This window comes from Pogoniulus pusillus, chromosome 11 (assembly GCF_015220805.1).
Source record: "Pogoniulus pusillus isolate bPogPus1 chromosome 11, bPogPus1.pri, whole genome shotgun sequence".
NCBI classification, from domain to species: Eukaryota; Metazoa; Chordata; class Aves; order Piciformes; family Lybiidae; genus Pogoniulus; species Pogoniulus pusillus.
In genome coordinates this window covers 23,615,385-23,634,113 of record NC_087274.1, presented here as the reverse complement: position 1 = coordinate 23,634,113, position 18,729 = coordinate 23,615,385, and the positions used below count along the sequence as shown (strand labels likewise).

Here is an 18,729-nt window from a genome sequence, read left to right as displayed (position 1 = left end):
CAAACAATGCCAGCACTGTCTGGGAAACCCACCCATCTGCCTCTGCTCCATTAGGCAACACCCTCTCACCCTCGGCTTCTGCAGGGCTGCATCATCTTCCCATCTGATTTAGTAGGAACTCTAATGTGCATCTGGATGCAGGCAGGATCTAGCTACTCTCGCTTCCTCATCTTTATTTACAACTGCATTAAAAAGGCATATAAAAAAACCTTAGTATCCTACAAATGCATCATTTAGAGAACAATTATGCTGTGATATGACTGAGCAAAGTGGAGCAGCATGTTAACACCATAGTCAGTGGTTTGTTTTTTATTCCTGGCCCTCAAATTCATTTAATTTTCTACTGGTCAAAAAGGGACTACCCAGAAAATACCAACAAAATGGAAACACAGCAAAGAAAAGAAACCATCTGATTCCCTCACAGGATTTGAATGTTTTAGCGTAGGAAACTATCACAAAGGAAATAGGTCAGTGCTTTGGAACAGTATTTCAGTGAAAAAAAAGAATATATGCTAGGATGTTAAAAAGTCTTGCAAATGTTCTTCAGATGTCTAAGTTTTAGAGCAGCAACAACCTTTCTGGTATTCCTTGGCTCAGAGTTAACTCTGTCAATCATTTGCTCTAACAGTTGAAAGGCAAAGTCTAGAAGATGTTCTTTATTTGAAAGGGAGCAGAAAGTGAATCAAGGTTAATTAAGTTTTGGTGTGATCTAATGAAATGGGCCAAATTTTACCATAGCTGCAGCTGAGTAAACGAAAGTAGAACCCAAATTAAAGTTTCTGTGAATAGCAATTCACTGAAGAGCAGTAAATGGAAGGGTAAACAAGTAAAACAGCAGTGATAATTAAAATCAGAATTTGCAAACACAGTTCACCTGGAGCATCAACTTACATTAGGAACAAAGCCTGGGGTCACAGCTTTCTCTAAAACAGCATCCCAGTTGACATCAGCTAAGTATGGAGAGCTTTGGATATCTGCAAGGCTTGAAAGACGACACTCTGGGTCCTTAGTGAGGAGCTGCAATCAAGCACAAAGCATTTTCTGAGGGACTGGATGCCATATAAAAGAACTGTATCACAGGCATAAAGGGTATGATATCCAATTTTGACTAATCAAATGGTTAGGGAATGTTCTAACAACTCCTAGAAGTCCCAATCTAAAAAATACAAACAACTAAAAGTAATAACTCACAGGATATGAATTTAATTTAATTGCTGCCAGATGGTTGCTGCAGGCATGAAGTGTATAAATGTATCAGGAACAAAAGTTTGTTTACAAATACACAAGAGTCCAAGCAACATGAAACATCACAGTTCAATGCCACGTAACAATTTGTATTTCATCTTTAATTTATTGGAAGATATATTTACACTGAGCATCCTGGCAGCAATTAAAATTAACCACCTCATTGCTCCGTCTATCCAAAGTAGATAGCTCATTGCTGCAAGGAGAATTCGACTTGCATTGTGCTAGTCACACATTCATAAACATTTCCTGCTCAGATATCAATGCTGATGGTCTAAAATACCTAAAGGAGACAGATGAGCCTTGCAACATGGCCAGAAAATTAAATCAAACAGATTACTGGGATGTGGGGGAGAAAGGGAGTTCCAGGATCAAGATGAATCCAGACAGAAACATGGCTTACAGCTCAGTGATGTTTCCAATGAAATAGCTCAAATTTTGTTGTTGCAACTATAGCAACATGGGGCAGAGAGACATACAAACCTTTTCATTTCCAGACGCCCTGGCTGGAAATAGTGGCAGAAATTCAGAGAGCAAAGGGGTCCCTTTTTCCATTTCCAACATGCACAACTAGCGATGCAGGGAATGGGACCAGGGTACAGAGTGGGAGTTGCTGATCACCAAAGTTTTGCTATCAGGGGTGAATCAGTTTTGCAATAAATGAAAACATTTGATTCTCTGTGTCTGAAGCCATGTAAAGCCTGAGACTAAGCCTAAGAATAACCCAGCTTCTCGAGAGAAGACACTGAACCACTCATTCAGAAAAGCCTGGGAACAAGCGCTGCTTTATTACACTGTGATTACCTAAGGTATGTGTTAGCCTGACACATCTGCCTTGCTGGAGTGGCTTCTGGACAAGGAGACAAGAAAGGACAAAGATATTTGTGCTTTCTTACCTTTTTCAGTAGTGCTATCATGTCCTTGCACCATGCAGATGAGTAGTGAACTCTTTCTATCTTGAACATGTTGAGTATCTCATCAACAGGGGTGGCTGAATGAATTTCATAGGGCCTCTAGGATAAAGTTAAATCTGTATCAAGTCAGCAAGAAGGGTAAAGGAGTGCAGACAATTCAGGTTTTCCTGCTCTCAGTATTGTTTATGCTGGAAATACCAAAACCACTGAAGCATCTTAAAACAATTTTGGGACTAATCCTTCCTGTATGTGTGGTTTTCTTTGGTCATAATGAAGGGAATTAGTCATAGATGCATTTCCTCTGCAAATTTTTGTCTCATTAAGAGAAGTATCCATTCAAACAAATGGAATAACTTTGTTCCTTGGGCATTCTACAGCAAACTTTGGTTATTTACTACTTTTTACATGTAACACAAGAATGTCCTTGTGATTTAAACTGACAAAATGGAAAAGTGCTGATTTTGCTGAGTAGTAGACAGACAAATTTTCAAAGGCTTACAAAGATCTGTGTAAGAATCACAGTAAAAAAGTAGGCTCTCTTTTTCCTTTTCTCTTATGGAAACCTAAAATTATTACCTGGACCTATGGATTTTGTGGACCTACTGTCCTGTGTTTGTGTCTAAATTAATCACAGAACCACAAAATGTCAGGGGCTGGAAGGGACCTCCAAAGCTCATCCAGTCCAAGACCTCTGCCAGAGCAGGATCTCCTGTACCAGATCACTCAGGAATGCATCCAGGCAGGTTTTGAATATCTCCAGAGGGGGAGACTCCACAGCCCCCCCAGGCAGCCTGTTCCACTGTTCTGCCACTCTCACAGTGGAAAAATTCCTCTTCACATTTACATGAAACTTCCTATGGCTCAGCTTCCATAAGCTGATGCCTTGTCACAAGCTTGCCCCTTGTCCAGTCATCAGACATCACTGAGAAGAGCCTGGCTCCATTCTCCTGGCACTCACCCTTTACATATTTATAAACATTAAACATTCTTCTATAGGTGGAGAGAAGTTGTAGTCTTCACAGTGCTTTGCTCCTGAAGTTTGCTGTGACTCACCTTTTATTAAATGCAGCATTCAGAAATGAAAGTACAAGTTACAAAACTCATACTAATTATTGTGCACATAGTTTTTAAGGACTTGTATTTGTGAAGCAAGTTGTTAGAAAGATGATTTACCCTGATGTGGGTTTATTTCATCTGTGAACAAGGATAGAATGTGGATAGCCTGTGAATTAAGTTGTACCCAGCAGGTGACAGATAGGTGATATGAGATCTGCAGCCAGATGCCATCACAGCAGCAGCGTGCGAATCGAACACAACAGTGTCCAGTATCCTCAGCAGCGAAGGGCAGACACTTGTTACCTTCACCAAAAACTGAACCATCCCTTGGCTTTTGCTAGCATCTACAGGTAGCAATTTAGAATTTAAGAATACTTCTAGGTGTTAGTTATCCAATCTGACAGTGCATTAAAGCCAGCCTTCAGAAAGGCACAGAACATATTCCTGTTTTGAGGAAGTTTGTGTGCATGTTTGACTTTGAGCATGTGTATGAAACCAAGTCCATCCCAAGGCATTGGGGTGTTCTAAAATTAAATCCAAGCATTGCTTAAATCTTTTCCCTTTGATACAAATTCTGTTAGCCTGTTGCCATTTAGCTATACCATAGCCATATGAATTCAATGGAACCTAAATGCTTCTCTGAATACATAATGTCCTTGAATCAGTTTCAAACCTGTCATTTGAAAGTCTGTCATCTGCTTTTCTGCTAAGGATGTTTCTGCACATCCCTTTTCCTTTTCCTCACCAGAAATATCCTTTTAAAGCTTACCTTATTTAAAAGATTTTTAGCATTCTGCATTTTTACCTTTTTTTTAAAAAAAAAAAAAAAAAAAAGATTGTCAGAGATGTTTAATGTTGTCCTCAGTTAATTTGAACTACAAATACCCAAAGAAATGGCAGTTGTAAGCTTGGTCTTCTGAGGTCCTTCACACCTAACACATTTTTCATCTTGAAACTCAAGTCCACTTGAGGGTTAGATCCCTTCTGTTTTGTTTCATGAAAAAGGAAAAACAAAATCATAGAGTGATTTGGGTTTGAAATGACCTCCAAAAGTCATCCAGTCCAACCTCCCCTGTGGTAAGCATAGACATCCTCCACTGAATGATCAATCTCCTCTGAGGACTCTTCCATTTCATAACAGTAAAGACAAAACCAAACAATTCAGCTCAATAAAAAGTGAGGCATTTTTGTTTCTTCTGAATCCAGGCAGATAACGTCAGCTTAGAGGAAAATGGTCAAAGCTTCTGACTCTTCTCCTTTCTGATGTTCCTGCCTTCCACACACACCAGCATGCACCATGCTCTGACTAGAGAAAGTAATATTTTTGGATGGGTCTGTCCAGTGCAATCATTCCCCTGGGCTGCACCAAGTGCCCACCCCTCTGCTCTGCAGCAATGAGGGTGCTGAATAAAGTGCTGTGGGAGCATGGAAGACGAGGGGGCTGCTTTCCTGCGGGTTTGCCTTGCCTCGTACACACAAGCTGCCTCTTTGCAGCCATCTGCACGGGGCTGCTGCAGCAGGTGGAGCTTTAGAGCTCACGGCTGCTGCAAACAGCAACATGCCTTTGGTTAAGCTTATTTCCCCAACCCTCAGCTACTCCTTGTCATCAGTGCTGCCCATTTAGACTTTGCTGAGATCAGAAGAATTTAGAAATCAAATTGAGCCAAAAATACACCTTTTCTAGTAAACATGTGAGCTGTCAGGCCTCCCTCTGGCTTGTTCAGCAAGAGCCATTCTTCGTGGGAAAGCAGGCTGGCTTGTTTGACTGGGGCACGGACAGATGGCAACGTTTTTAGTTTTTAAAAGATTGTTTGAGTCTCTACTTTGTAGCCAGCCAGACTTATGCAGAAAAGGCTTTATGGATCTTTGTCAATGGATCCCATTCTCTGTAGTGTTTCATTGATTATAGTAACTGGGTGTTTACCTGTGACTGGGCTTGGGAGTTCAGTTTTCCTTACACAGCCATTTGTTGTGCTGCTTTCTTGGAGATACTCACTAAGGAAAGGTTGATATATCACCAGGAGGATGTTCTTTTATTTCTTGATGTACACAGCTAGTACTGCTGTCTGCAACTGCTGTTGAGGATGTATTATGTTTAGCACTGCCAGACCTGAACTGTTCAGGTAAAATTTCCTATCTTGGGGAGACTGTCAGCTTTAAAACTCAGTAAGGATGGAAAGGAAAAATTGCAAAGATTTTTTTTCCTTTGAAAGATGAGGTTGCCAATGCTGTTATGCTTTGAGAGTAGGGACTAAGATTTGAAATGGGGGAGATCTTTGTATGAGAAACATGACTTTTGCCATTTCTGTGGAACTACAAATAGACTGGCCAAATTTTAGGCATTGGAAAACTGTAGCTTCAAAATTGAAGTGAAAATATGCAGACACTCTGAAATTTTCCATCTAAGCTCGGGAATATTCCTCTTTATTTCTACTTTCCTTTGTCTGTCATCCTACAGGAAACTGAGATCTCTGTGGTATAGATTGTCTCACATTAAAAAGTACCTATCAGGGCAAGGTGGTGGTACTCTCTTTGTGTCCTATGATAACAAATATTCTTTCCTTAAAACCAGCATACTGCAATACAATGGAATCATCTTTCCAAAACAGGAATTTGAACTGCTTTAGATACTTTAGAATCAACCAGGTTGGAAGAGACCTCCAAGATCATCCAGACCAACCTAGCACCCAGCCCTAGCCAGTCAACTAGACCATGGCACTAAGTGCCTCATCCAGTCTCTTCTTGAACACCTTCAGGGATGGTGACTCCACCACCTCCCTGGGCAGCCCATTCCAATGCCAATCACTCTGTGAAGAACTTCCTCCTAATATCCAGCCTATACTTCCCCCAGCACAACTTGAGACTGTGTCCCCCTGTTCTATTGCTGGTAGTCTGGGAGAAGAGACCAACCCCTACAGGTAGTTGTAGAGAGCAATGAGGGAGGTCACCCCTGAGCCTCCTCTTTTCCAGGCTGCACACCCCCAGCTCCCTCAGCCTCTCCTCACAGGGCTGTATTCCAGATCTTTCACCAGCTTTGTCACTCTTCTCTGGACACATTCCAGCACCTCAACATCTCTCTTGAATTGAGGGGCCCAGTTACATCAATATCCTGAAATAGTATCTAAATCACTCTTTTCCACAGGGAATAGTAAATATTTAAGCAATCAAATCCAGTCCTTTGAACCCAAACGGAAAATAATTTTCCATTATCTTCTGTGATATTTGACTATGCTCACAAAGGTTTTCCATTAAGCTGATTCACATAATTGATTAGATAAGTAACAAGTGTGCTGACAGATAAACATTTTCTGTAGTTGGACCAAGATCTTAGGATGTTGTGTTAGCTTAAGGTATTAGGCACCAGAGTCAAAGATGCAATAAAGCTTGAAGTAAGTCAAGCTCTATTTGGAGGAAATAGCATTGTTTTCAGTTCTGCACTGTGGAGAAACCATTAAAAGGCCTTTCTTTAACCAAACTTAAGCAAGCTTTGATAACCTAACTCAGAGTGAATGAAACTCTCCCGACAAGGTTTCCAGCTGAAAGGCACTGAGGGTGGCATTCCTGACCTGAACCACAGCTTTGTCCACTCTGATGTTATCCTGAAGGGTGCACTCAGGCACACTGCCAATTTGGAGACTTCTGTCAGTCAATGTGTTAAATAACAACAAAATTTATTCTTACCCAACCCCTCAGTAATTCATATGCTGTAATTCCTAGCGACCACCAGTCTACTGGGTACGAGTATCCTGGACCTCCATCCATAAAGGCCTGGAACACTTCTGGAGCTAAAACAGTAAGTCACATAAAACAAAAATTAAGGTTAGGCTATGGATCATTAATGTGTACAGCTGAAAAATTAATAAGGATACAATTAACTGGAATGAAATAAATTTTCAGGTGTTGCAGTTTCAGTGCCTTGGGTCACTGGCAAATGCTCTGACCTTCACTGATCAGAGTTTTTCAACAGTCAGTCACGTTATATGTTAACTTTTATCTGGTCTGTTTGAGTTTTATGTTAGCTGAATGCAAATAAACAGTAGGAGGAGAAATCCTGAACTGAAATGTGACTTTTAAATATTTAGGGTAACGCAGACATTTTACAAGACAAATATCTGCAGGCAAGGTGAGTCTTTGTGACTGATGGAGGTGTTGAACATGATAAATCTCATCCTTGTTTTACATTTAGATAGAATTAATCAGACGGGCTTTAAAGGTATCCAAGATAGGAAAATGGTAATTAAATACAAATCCTGACACTGATTGTATTCCGTGAGAAACTCTGTCATGACTGAAAATAAAGGCACTGTCACTAAAGCAATGCACTCCATAAAAATAACACTCCTGGGTGGGAGGGATCCTTTCAAAATACGGATGCGGTTGGCTAATTTCAGGCAGAAAAACATACCGAATAATGTCCCTGTAGTGTCTTCAGAAAGCCATGTATAAACAAGAGAGGCTATGAAATGAAAAGTCAGTCATGCTTTTCTAATTATCTCACAGCAGAATCTCAGTACACTTCGTACAAACAACACTTTCCCTGGGGAGTTTCTAAACAGCACTATCGCCAACTGTGACATCATGCTGGGTTGCTGTTACCATGTGAGCCTCTTCTGGCCATGATGCTGAGTCTAAAGTCCCACACTGCCACCTGATTGCCATCACATCACTTTCCAAGGGGCATATTGAAATGAATATCAACTGGTCGCACTTCTTCAGGCTTGCAGTTTGGGGTTTGACCGCATATGGCACTTAAAGAAACACCTTTAATTAAAGGAAAGTCATTCCCTTCAGAGGAGTTTTTGCAGTCCTTGATTATGAATGGCAGTCTAGTAATCCACAGCTCCAGAACTGAATTCAAAGTCCTGAAGAGCCAAACCTGATAGAGGGCTTTGGCATCCACGAATGATCTACAGCAAAATGCTAATCTGTAGACTAAAAAACAATGAATGAATGAAAGTGATCCTATAGCCCTGGCTTAGCAAGACCATTTCTAAATGCATTTGATAGGAGAGCTACAGTCTACATAAATATTTTAGTCAGAGAGCATGTTTGGAGAAGAGCTCACCGGTGGCTCACTGGCATAGGCAAGCTTGTGATCCAGTATGCCATGAATCAACAATGCTATAAAAGTCATCACACTGAGTTAGCAGCATCTCAGCTTCAGATAATAGAGCACCTCTTGATGTGCTGTGTCTTCAGATGTTCTTCAGATCTTGTTTGCATGCTGTTGAGAGTTTTTTTTAGACACATCTTTAAGTCTGTGGTCTCCCACACAGACTGATGGTAAGAGGGTGGGCAGACTTTGTGTGTGACTTCAGTGGATCAATGCATTTAAACTGCACATCCAGCACCAAAGCCCTGTTTGAATATTACCATAGGCACTTTGTAGTGAAGGTTCATTTCACCACATTTGTTACAGGTTTTACTCACTGTGCCTAGATGATGTGTAATACCTCACTACAGCAAACAGCCCTTGTGACCTTTTTTTGCTGAGCTCTATAGATATGCTTTTGGTTTCACGTTTGTTTTTATAGCTTTAACATAGTAATAATGTGACAGATCACTGTCTGATTTCTATGAGGTAGAGGTGAAAGTACTTAATCGATGTAACCTACAACACTGACGGAAGGCTGCAGCTCTTTTGCTAATTCAGTGACTGAGTTACCCACTTTTGTTTGCTTGTTCTAAAAGCTTCAAGGCCAGCTCATCACACGTTAAGCAGAAAATGCTTTCTTTTGCCCACTGGCCCTGGTGCTTTGAAGTTCTGTCTTCTCACCTTAAACTGATGACATCCTTAGACCAGAGAATTGACAGTTATGCTCCCTGTTTTTAAAGCAAATGCCCCCTTTTACTCTGCTTTAAGCAGTATTATTCGATCTGGACTGTCTCTGCATTGTGTCAGCTCCAGCAAAGTGGTTGTTAAGCACCCACTTGGCAAGATGAAGGGGTGCACTGAAGGTATAACACGATTTGCAGTCTCCTACATACAGTTGTTCTTTTCTCAGAATGATATCTCTGCTAAAGCCAGAAGACCTTTTCCCAGTTTGGCAAGGTTGTTAAATACCAGTCTTACAATAAGCTTGTGTGTCTAAAAGCCTTTTTGAACTGAGACATTCTGTGCAAACAATGGCCTCCAGGCTGCAGGGCAGACTTTTGGAGCTTGCCTGCTCATTCAGAAGCATAACATGATTTTACAGAAAGACAGCAGATCCTCCAAGTGATGGGGTTAGCCAAGCTCTGCAGAACCAGGGCTGAGAAATACAGAAAATAACATTGGGTTGAAATGGTGTCGATTCATGAGCTTGAATTAAAAGAGAATATCAATGCAAGTGCAAACAACACCGAATCCAGGTTTTTTTTCCTCCTGCAAAAGAGCATTTTGTACAGAGGATAAAATGCTTTTAAAAAGGGTTCCTAAAAATCTGCTGAGTATTCATAGGTATCACTTATCAGATCACTGAAATTTAGGCCATTTCAATTTGGTGCTCAATGCTGGGTTTGAAAATGCTGTCCGTGATAAAATAGTTCCAGGCCTGTCACTTAGAACTGCTGGGACAAAGAATAGCTGTTATTAATTTTGATGGGACATACTGGTTTAATCATAAAGATAATTCATCAGACGGTGTTAGACTGGCTTCTGATACCAATCCTAAACAGCAGAATGTGGCACTTCTTTTCTGATGAACTGATTTAAGCTTCACTTCCTTAGCAAGAAGCTAATCAAAGTGCTCCTGGTGTACTTGTCTACCACTGCCCGGGAGACTGGCAAGTGTTGATTAAGAAGCTTACAGAGCTATTACTGACATTGAAGCATTGCTGCCTTCTGTAGGCTGCTTTGAAACTTTGCTAAATAAGTGAGAAGGAAAGTGAAGTGAGATGAACACATTAGACCCTTCTTTGGGTGGCCTTTACTACAAAACTAACTAATCAGTATATTTAAGCTATAGTTTGCAAGTGAGTCTTGCAAGATCGATTAGCTGTAAGGAGCTGATCAGGCACACATGGCTGAGTGCTGACAGCAAGAGCTGGTCATTAATTCCTACAAAGTGGCCAGTGACAATATTATTGGTATGACAAACTGACAGTAAAATAAAAAGTAAAGCCATAGTGGTTTGGCTTCAGTGTTTTCAACTCATCAAGTTCAGTTGGATGTGTTGAAAACATTTCTCAAGATTAGTTGTCTGGTTGGCTAGCTGGAGCTCTCTGTTGTCTATTTGCATCTCAACAGTGACCCTGCATGTCAATCAGGGGAATCAGAGGCTTGGACTGTACAGCAGAGGCTGCAAAGCAGTAAACTGTCATAGTTGTTGCAGGGAACCATGCTCCAGCGGTACAGATTTTATTGTAATGATTAAAATTTCATGGATAAAGTAGATTTCAGTTTCATCAGCTGAGGTTCAGCATGAAAACACGTTGCCAGCTATAATCCTCCCTACTCATTTTAGTCCCTGATCTTGAAAGCACCCCGTTGTATAGAAATGGGATTCGCATATAGCAACTGTATAGACGCATATATACAAGGCAAAGGGTATAAGCAACATCTTGATTGGCTAGCACAAGAGAAGACATTAAAAGCTCAGACCTTTTCAAATTTGAATCTGTGAATGGCTTGATGTTTACAACAAATTCATAGCTTCACCTTGCTGAATTAGGCTTAACAGCTGACGGATTGAGCTGAATAAGACATTAACTTGATTCCAAGAACCTTGGACTGACATTTCTGTGAAATATTAGTTGTTTTCTCAATGTTGTGATGAGAAATATCAATTTTCCCTTCTGAAAAGTGATTTCAGAGGTTTGAAAAGTAAATGCAGAGGTCAGTTACTCTTCTAGGTCATGGCTCAAACAGAAACCAGAAATTGAAGTAGAGCGATGACAAGCGATCTTCTATTTAGAGAAGAAGCAGGTTTAAAAGCAAAATGGAAGCAAACAACTTCCCTTTCCCTAAATATAAATCTGGACTTGGTAAAACTATCAATTTACCTCCTAGTGTTTACTTTCTCATGTGCTAAAATAGTCTAAATTATAACAGACAGCTTTCTGACTTGCCAACTGCTAACTTCTATTGTACAAGGCAAAGTGCTGCCTAGAGCTTGCCCATGCTGGGCTGGCAATTTTCTCGTGTGAGGTCTAGACTTGTTACAGTAGCATAACTGATTTGTGGACCATTATTCACATAATATGCCTCAACAGTTTTAATGCTCATGTTTAATGCAGTTATTCAATCAAAGAAAATATTTTAGATACTATTAAGTGGTCACAGATACCACATTTAGAATGGCTTATTATTTTGCCATATGGCTATATAGCCTCTCCTGCCCTTACTCAGACTGCTGTCCTCATAAAACCCTCTGCATTACTCAGCTACTGAACAGTACTCACTTCTTGCACTTGCTCAGAGAACCTGGTTCACTGGTTAAGCATCTGGATCAACTATAGAAAACAGCTTCAAGCCCAGTGAAAGACAGCCCAGGAGCATGGTTTCCTACTACTGAATATGAAGTGATGCAGAAGTACTTTCCTTGCTCCATCCAGAAACTCGCTATGACTGCAGTGCCACTTTTTACTAGCAAATTGTTGAAGAAATTGTCTCTGAAGATGTCCTTTTGCTGTTTGGCAGATTGGTCCAGCGTATGGACAGCAGGCACTCTGTCCCAGTATTGACATTAACTGGTCTGGCCAACTGGGGATTCACAGGGCAGGCTGTGTACAAGACACATCAGAAAGACTGTAACAGACACTAGCATCACATACCCCTACCAGGTCGGCAAATGTCTTTGCATCAGTTTATGCACCCAAAAACTGGGAGGAAGTTGTGTGGTTGACTGCAGAATGGGAGTTACCCAGGGAGCAGAAATGCTCTGCTGGGCTGCTAGAAGTCCATGATCCTTGCCCTATGCATCACCTCTGCTGGAAGTCTCCTCTCACTCAGATCAGTCTGCAGAGCTTTACATGGGTTCACGACCTTTCGGGCAGGTTAAATAAACTCCAAAACCAGAAAACAAAATAAACCAACCAAAAAAAAAACACCAAAACCACCAACCAACAAAAACCAGATCAAACCAAGCCACCAAAACCCAAATGAAAGCTACCACTTTAACTCAGCTCAGTGGTGTTTTTGTCTGCCTGTTTGGTGTGGTTTTGACTGACACAGTAGAAAAGTGATTGTATTGGCAGTTTTGCTGGAAGATCTCAAAGAGTAGTGGAAGACTGGAGAGCACAGAGAGGTGAAAAGCATCTGGAGACAGTAGCTTCTTCTCTCATCTCCTGAGGTTTTTCAGCTGCTTATGTGCCTCTTCATTAATGTCACAGCAGAGCCAAAACCTGAATACCCTCTCAGTGGTAAACTCAGTGTTTAATCCCCTCAGCTGCAGTACTCCTAGGAGTGCAGGCTGAAAACCTCATTAGTGCAGCCAGCATTTATTTCTCCACCTTACACATCCACTCTTGGTTCTTGCTTATCAGAACAAATAGGAGCTTCTTGGCTGGTACTGGCAAGATGCTGTTTACCTGTGAAACTCCACAGGTAGATAATCAAACCCCCAATAGGAAAAGGGGCGGAGAGGGAGGAAATTCTCAAAACGCTACCCTGCTCACACTTAAAAAGCAATGACCTGCAGAAAAATAGTATCAGATCTTTGTACATGTGCAAACAATTAAGAGCAAGGCTCAGTAATATCTTTGAAAACCCAACTCCAAATTTGAAATTGCTATATTGTATCTACCTCAAGAACAAATACAGCCTTACCTTACCTGTAAAATGGATCTCAGGACACCCACTAGCTTTCCTCTCATTCCAATAGTACTCCCACACAGTACTAATTAATAAATATGAATGATTCACACATTAGGAGTTCAGTGAACCTCTGTAAATGCACACTCTTCTGGTAATCTCAGGTGTACAGCCATTCTTTACCGTGAAAGCAACCTATGAAAGCAGCTGTGAAAATCTGAGATAACAAGCCTCTAGGATAGGGAGGGAGTAGCTGGAACTTTTCTTGCAGTTCATGACTGATTTTACTGGATTTGGATTTCTCTCGGTTATTATTTATACCAGAACATGTATTTTGTTGGTTTGATTTAAAGTAAATCAGAAAGTCAAAAAGTTATATGGATAATTTCAGCCTCTGCTGAAGAAAACCGCAAAGCCTCTACCTAATCCCCCTTAAGCCTCCTACCAAGAGAAACAAACAAACCCTAACCCTCCCCAAAATTTATAACCTGAGAGTGGAAAGTCTTTGCAGCACTCAGGAGCAGTATACAGATGTATGGAAACTGATGATTAGAAAAGGAAACGTTTCTGTGAGTAAAAAGTATATGATACGGGACTTTAATCCATCTAATCTATGCCAGAGTGAGGAATGCACAAAAGGCCACATCTGTAATGTATCTGTCATGTGTTCTAGATATAGCTCAGTATTTAACACTTTGTGTTGTAGATGACCAACCTGGGCAGCCCGTTATCTTACTGTAAAGAAGTTTCTCCTTATGTTGAGGTGAAACCTTCTATGTGCAAGCTTGTATCCACTGTCCCTTGTCTTATTACTGTGCACCACCAAAAAGAGATTGGCCCCCTCCACTTGATACCCTCCTATCAGATATTTATAGACACTGATCAGATCCTCTCTCAGTCTTCTCTAGACTAAACAGTCCCAGGTCTCTCAGTCTCTCTTCATAAGGACAGTCAGGTCTCAGAAGAAGGACACTTTCCAGAACTTGCCAGTGCAGGAAGACAGACTGAAAATTCATGAGTTTCCAAAGAGCTGTTGCTACAATTAAACCTTTGACAAAACCCTCGATCAGAGGTGTGGCAGAAAGTACAAGCAGTGAATTTGTAATGATAAAATCAGGCCTGGGTGACAGACAAGTTTCCTAAACCAGCTAAGGCACACATCCTATTTCGCAGCTGGAGACACCTGAACAGTATGAGACAGAACCCCCACAGAACCTCCAACCTGAAGCGGCTGATTTCACTTCAGCATTTCAGGTCAACGGCCTCAAGAAGTAAAAGTGCAGAAGCAGCTGGAAGCAGTTTGTCTCTCCAGGCTGCTGACCTCATTCCTTTCAGATTCACTGTTGTCCATGGTTTAGCTGCCTACGTGTAGCAGGAATTTCATTTGTCTGAATGAGTCAGCTGGGAAGGGGGAATGTAGAGAAATTAGCAGGGCTTCTGGAAAAGCTTTCGGGTTCAGCTACACTCTGTGTAACCATTTAATAAGCAAGGAAATAGGCAGGGGAAATTTCAGGCTGAGAAAGACTTAGGGGCAACAGGGCTAATGTGAAGTGGGATTAAAAACAGGCTGCAGGAGCTGGCTCATAGCATGCTTAGCATGACAAGATAGGGATCTTAATCAGAACAGCCAGTGCAGTCTTATGACACGGCATCAATTCACTGCATTTTTCTCCTGGATACCAGTTTTATGCATGGAAGCAAATTCTCAGCCTATTTCACTCACATATCAAATATGAGTGGAGGCTTTAGAGAGAACGTTTTTCTGTTTATTTAGTTAAATTTGTCATAGGAAGAAGTGAGGAATCCTATCAGTACCTCTACTAATGGACAGGCTGGGGAGTGCCTTCATATCTGATTAAATATAGAATCATAGACTGGTTTAGGTTGGAAGGGACCTCAAAGATTATCTAGTTCCAACCCCTTGCCATAGGCAGGGACACCTCCCACTAGAATAGGTCGCTCAAGGCCTCACCCAACCTGGCCTTGAATACCTCCAGGGAGGCAGCATCCCTGAGCAACCTGTTCCAGTGTTTCATCACCCTCCCTGTAAGGAATTTCTTCCTGAACATAACAGGATCCACATGGGAGTGAGCCTTTAAAAACTTCCAAGAGGGGAAAAAACCTTTCATCATCTCATACCTTCATCATCATGAAAACCAGCATAGTATAAGATTCACCTTACAGGAACCATTGAGTTTCATTGTTTCTGGTGCTCAGGGAAGTACCTTGCTTGGAGGAATTTTGTCTCAGTGCACTAACGTTAAAATTAAATTCCTATTGATGAAACCTTACTATCAAGCATAAAACCAACTTCCAATTCTTTTTTTCCTACTTCTCTTTTTGTCTAAGTGGCTTAGGGAATTACAGAATCATAGAATGAGTCAGAGTTGGAAGGGACCACAAGGATCATTTAGTTCCAGCCCCCGTGCCATGGGCAGGGACACTTCTCACTACATCTGGCTGTCTAAAGCCTCATCCAGCCTGGCCTTAAACACCTTCAGGGATGGGGCTTCAATCACCACATGGAAAGTCTTTGATAGAAACATAAAGCCAGAAATCATACAGACATGAACTCTCAAGAGCAAATCCAAAACTTTCTTAGTTTTAGCACTGCAACTGAAGAGTCTTCATAACATTTCACTAACTTCACAAGATTAAAGGTGCAAACTAAGAGAGGAAAGGAACCGAAATCAGTGCACTTCTGAGAGAACCAAGTGGGGTTTTTTGTTCATAATTTTAAACTTTAAATCCCAAATCATGGTGCTTAGCACTTGCTACACATTTTTGTGCTTCTTATTGTGAAAAGCTGGGGACATTTTTCTTGTGAGAAAAACCTGCCAGCAGAAACCACCCAGGAACTAAGACCATGGTGGTCCACTGATGTGTGCAGATGGTCTGAGAGATGCTCCAAAGAATGTTAAGTTTCCTGTTAACTCTCAGCAAAATATTTGAAGGATACTCACATATATTTTTTTCACAGCTGTTTTAACCAATCTTCTAAACATCAGCTGCCAAATGATCTCTTCATTACACACATTCAGATTATGACAGACACTCAGATGCTAACTTACCCCTAAGCAAGTATTCTTTTTTCTGCTTTCATAATATTGATGGTTTTGAACATAAAACTGTGCAGCCACTTCAAGACTAAAAGCATAAAGTCATCAAAACAGTAATTTAATTGGCTACCAAATTAAACTCTCTTATGTATGCAGTCGTCATCACAATTAAGTATAGAAATCTTCTGTTCTGAACTATGAGCTCCTGCAAAGTGGCATCTCTTCAAGAGTGGTTTTGAATAATCTGTGTAATAAGAATTTACACATCTAATGACAATGGCTACTAGAAGACTCTAGTCAACTATCTAAGCAGAATGTATAAGTTCCAAGAAATAAGCTTTTAACAGAAGTGTAAAACTACCCTATCAAAACTGTTGGCACCTCTTAACATTTTGGTTGTCGAGTAATGTAAGGACACATCTGTGAACACAATTAGTTTCATGTGTCAGTTGTAGTTACTTGAATGTGTTGGAGGAGGTCAAAACTGCTTGTGGATTAAAAAAGAGAAAAAAAAATTGAGTTGGTTTGTGGTGTGTTTTTTCTCATAAATAAATCCACCACATGTTGGTAAAAATGCTCAAGCTGTCTCTTTTCAAACTTAAGATGTTACATGAAGGAGGTTGCAGCATCACTTTTCCCTTCCATTTCACAATGAACAGGGAGCCTGTGTGCAACATCAAACACTCAGGTGCTGGCTGGAGGGGAAGTTCAGTGTGCCAACTTGATCTCCTAGTGCTCCCATACCTCTGCAGTGTTGGACATCTCTAAGCAGAGGCAGTGAACTAAACACTGAAGCTAAGCAACACAAAATGCTGAGAAAAGTTTAGTCTAAAATCTCATTCATCTGCACAACTTAAGTCAGGACTACATAAAATGTTTCTTGGTCTGTTCCGAGTATCTTTACAAGAGTCAGTGCCAGGTTGGTGCACTGGTCCTGAGCACAGGTGGCATAGTGTTGCCACACACCTGTCATTTTGTCCTATTAACTGCCAAAACAGGGCAGACAGGACCAAGCTGCTCGGGGGCAATAGACTCTTAACTGTGGATTCATGACAAAATCACATCCTATCTGACAATATAACCCTGTTCCAGGTGCCTGGGACTGCTCTGACACAGTCTCACGGCTGGTAGAGAGGCACCCTGCAGACACTTGTCTGCTTCATGTGCAGTGCTCTGTGCTGTAGAAAGCAGAAGTGTCAAGTGCTGTTCCTTGGGCACACGCTTTTACTCCTGTGCTGACACACAGGAGTGTAGTAACACAGTAGGCTTTGGCTCCCCAAACAGCATTTTCAAAGCATGATCATTTACCAATATGTTACCACTGCATGAGTGTTAGATGTGCCCTGAGCATGTCTGCCAGCAAAAAATCCCTCCGAGACACACATATCTTAGCAGGGTTTATAGAACATTTAGTCTGAAGGTAGTTAGCTCCTCAAGCAATGATGGTTCCTTATTAGACAGAAGCAAACCCGCACAAATGGAACAAATCACACCTGCTTCTACTCATGGAAGCTAGCTTTGGTGGGACAAATGACCTTCAAGAAGTATCTTTTGCCCTCCAGCTTCAGGGCAAGTTTACATTTTTATCTTAGTTAAGATGCTTAACTTTTAGACACATGAGGACAGGTGAACTGAATTTTACCCTCCCAGCCTTCAATCCATCCATGAACTTAAAATACATAATTCAGACACATAAAATGACCCTAAAAGCCACAGGGCAAGCAGTCAAATGGTTAATTACACAGAACTCTAATTTTAAACAGACACAATTCTTAGGAATTCAGCATAGCAAAGCAATTAAAGATGTGTTTACATACTTCTAAGCTGTCATTACATTTTCTCTCCTAGAGAACACACATTTGCATCAGAGTGGTGCAAATATAATCATAAATTCTTGGGTCCATACTAAGGGGTTTGCAGGAAGCTACGTGGTTGATTTGCTTCACAAAGCCAAGTAGGATATGAGTATAAGCAGTGTAGAAATCTAACTCCTGCTCAACCTCTCCATCTCTTACATTTTCAATTGCTAACACACATGCTGTCAGGAAAAAAAGAAGTGGACCACAACAATTCCATGCATTTACAACTTAAAATTGCTCATACATGCTATTTATTAGGTTACTTTAATGCATGGTTTTTCATTAAAAAAATAGTCTTGAAAACTTACCCATATAGGGTTTTGTGCCAGCCATAGAAGAAGCTTTTTCTGAGCCTTTCACTATGGTTGCTATGTTAAAGTCAGTGATATGAACATGCCCTGCAATTACACAAAGTAAAAACAGAAGTTAAGGCAGCACATCATAAAAACATTCTTCCATTTGTCTGATATTTAAGTGACAATGGAAAGATTTGTAACAATTCATGGGAACTTACCATTCAATGTTGCTTGTCACTGGAAAAATCATATTGACAGCAAAGTGGTGGAAGATTTTCTCTGTACAGTTACATCTACTACCATCTGATAGAGCTAGAGGTTTTTTGCTGGTCACTCCTGAACCTTCTCTTGCCATCAACATTAAGGACAGAAACCACCTTCTTAGAGCAGTAACATGCACAAGCATCACATAAAGCCACGTGTGGAATCTGCTTCTCCTTATCCACAACAAGAGCCACCCCTCACAGTCTCAAGTACTCATGACACCCACCTGCTATCGTATCCACTTCAGGTGACCATCCACCTGGCTGCCTTTGGCTCTCGTTAGGGCAAAACGAGCCAAGAAAG

General features: G+C 40.9%; 1 protein-coding gene across 12 annotated transcripts in view; it reads right to left on the bottom strand.

Annotated features, from left to right (window-relative positions):
- Positions 1 to 18,729, bottom strand: part of STK32B (serine/threonine kinase 32B) — a 176,905-nt gene that overhangs the window by 17,815 nt on the left and 140,361 nt on the right. For all 12 annotated transcript variants that reach the window (XR_010304036.1, XM_064151487.1, XM_064151491.1 and 9 more), the window contains 4 exons: positions 18,175 to 18,264; positions 6,897 to 7,000; positions 2,142 to 2,258; positions 892 to 1,017 (listed from right to left, as the gene is read on the bottom strand). Coding sequence is in view for 11 of the 12 variants with exons in the window: in XM_064151487.1 (XP_064007557.1) it covers positions 892 to 1,017; positions 2,142 to 2,258; positions 6,897 to 7,000; positions 18,175 to 18,264 (437 nt within the window). In the remaining variant the exon portion in view is untranslated. The remainder of the gene's footprint in view (positions 1 to 891; positions 1,018 to 2,141; positions 2,259 to 6,896; positions 7,001 to 18,174; positions 18,265 to 18,729) is intronic.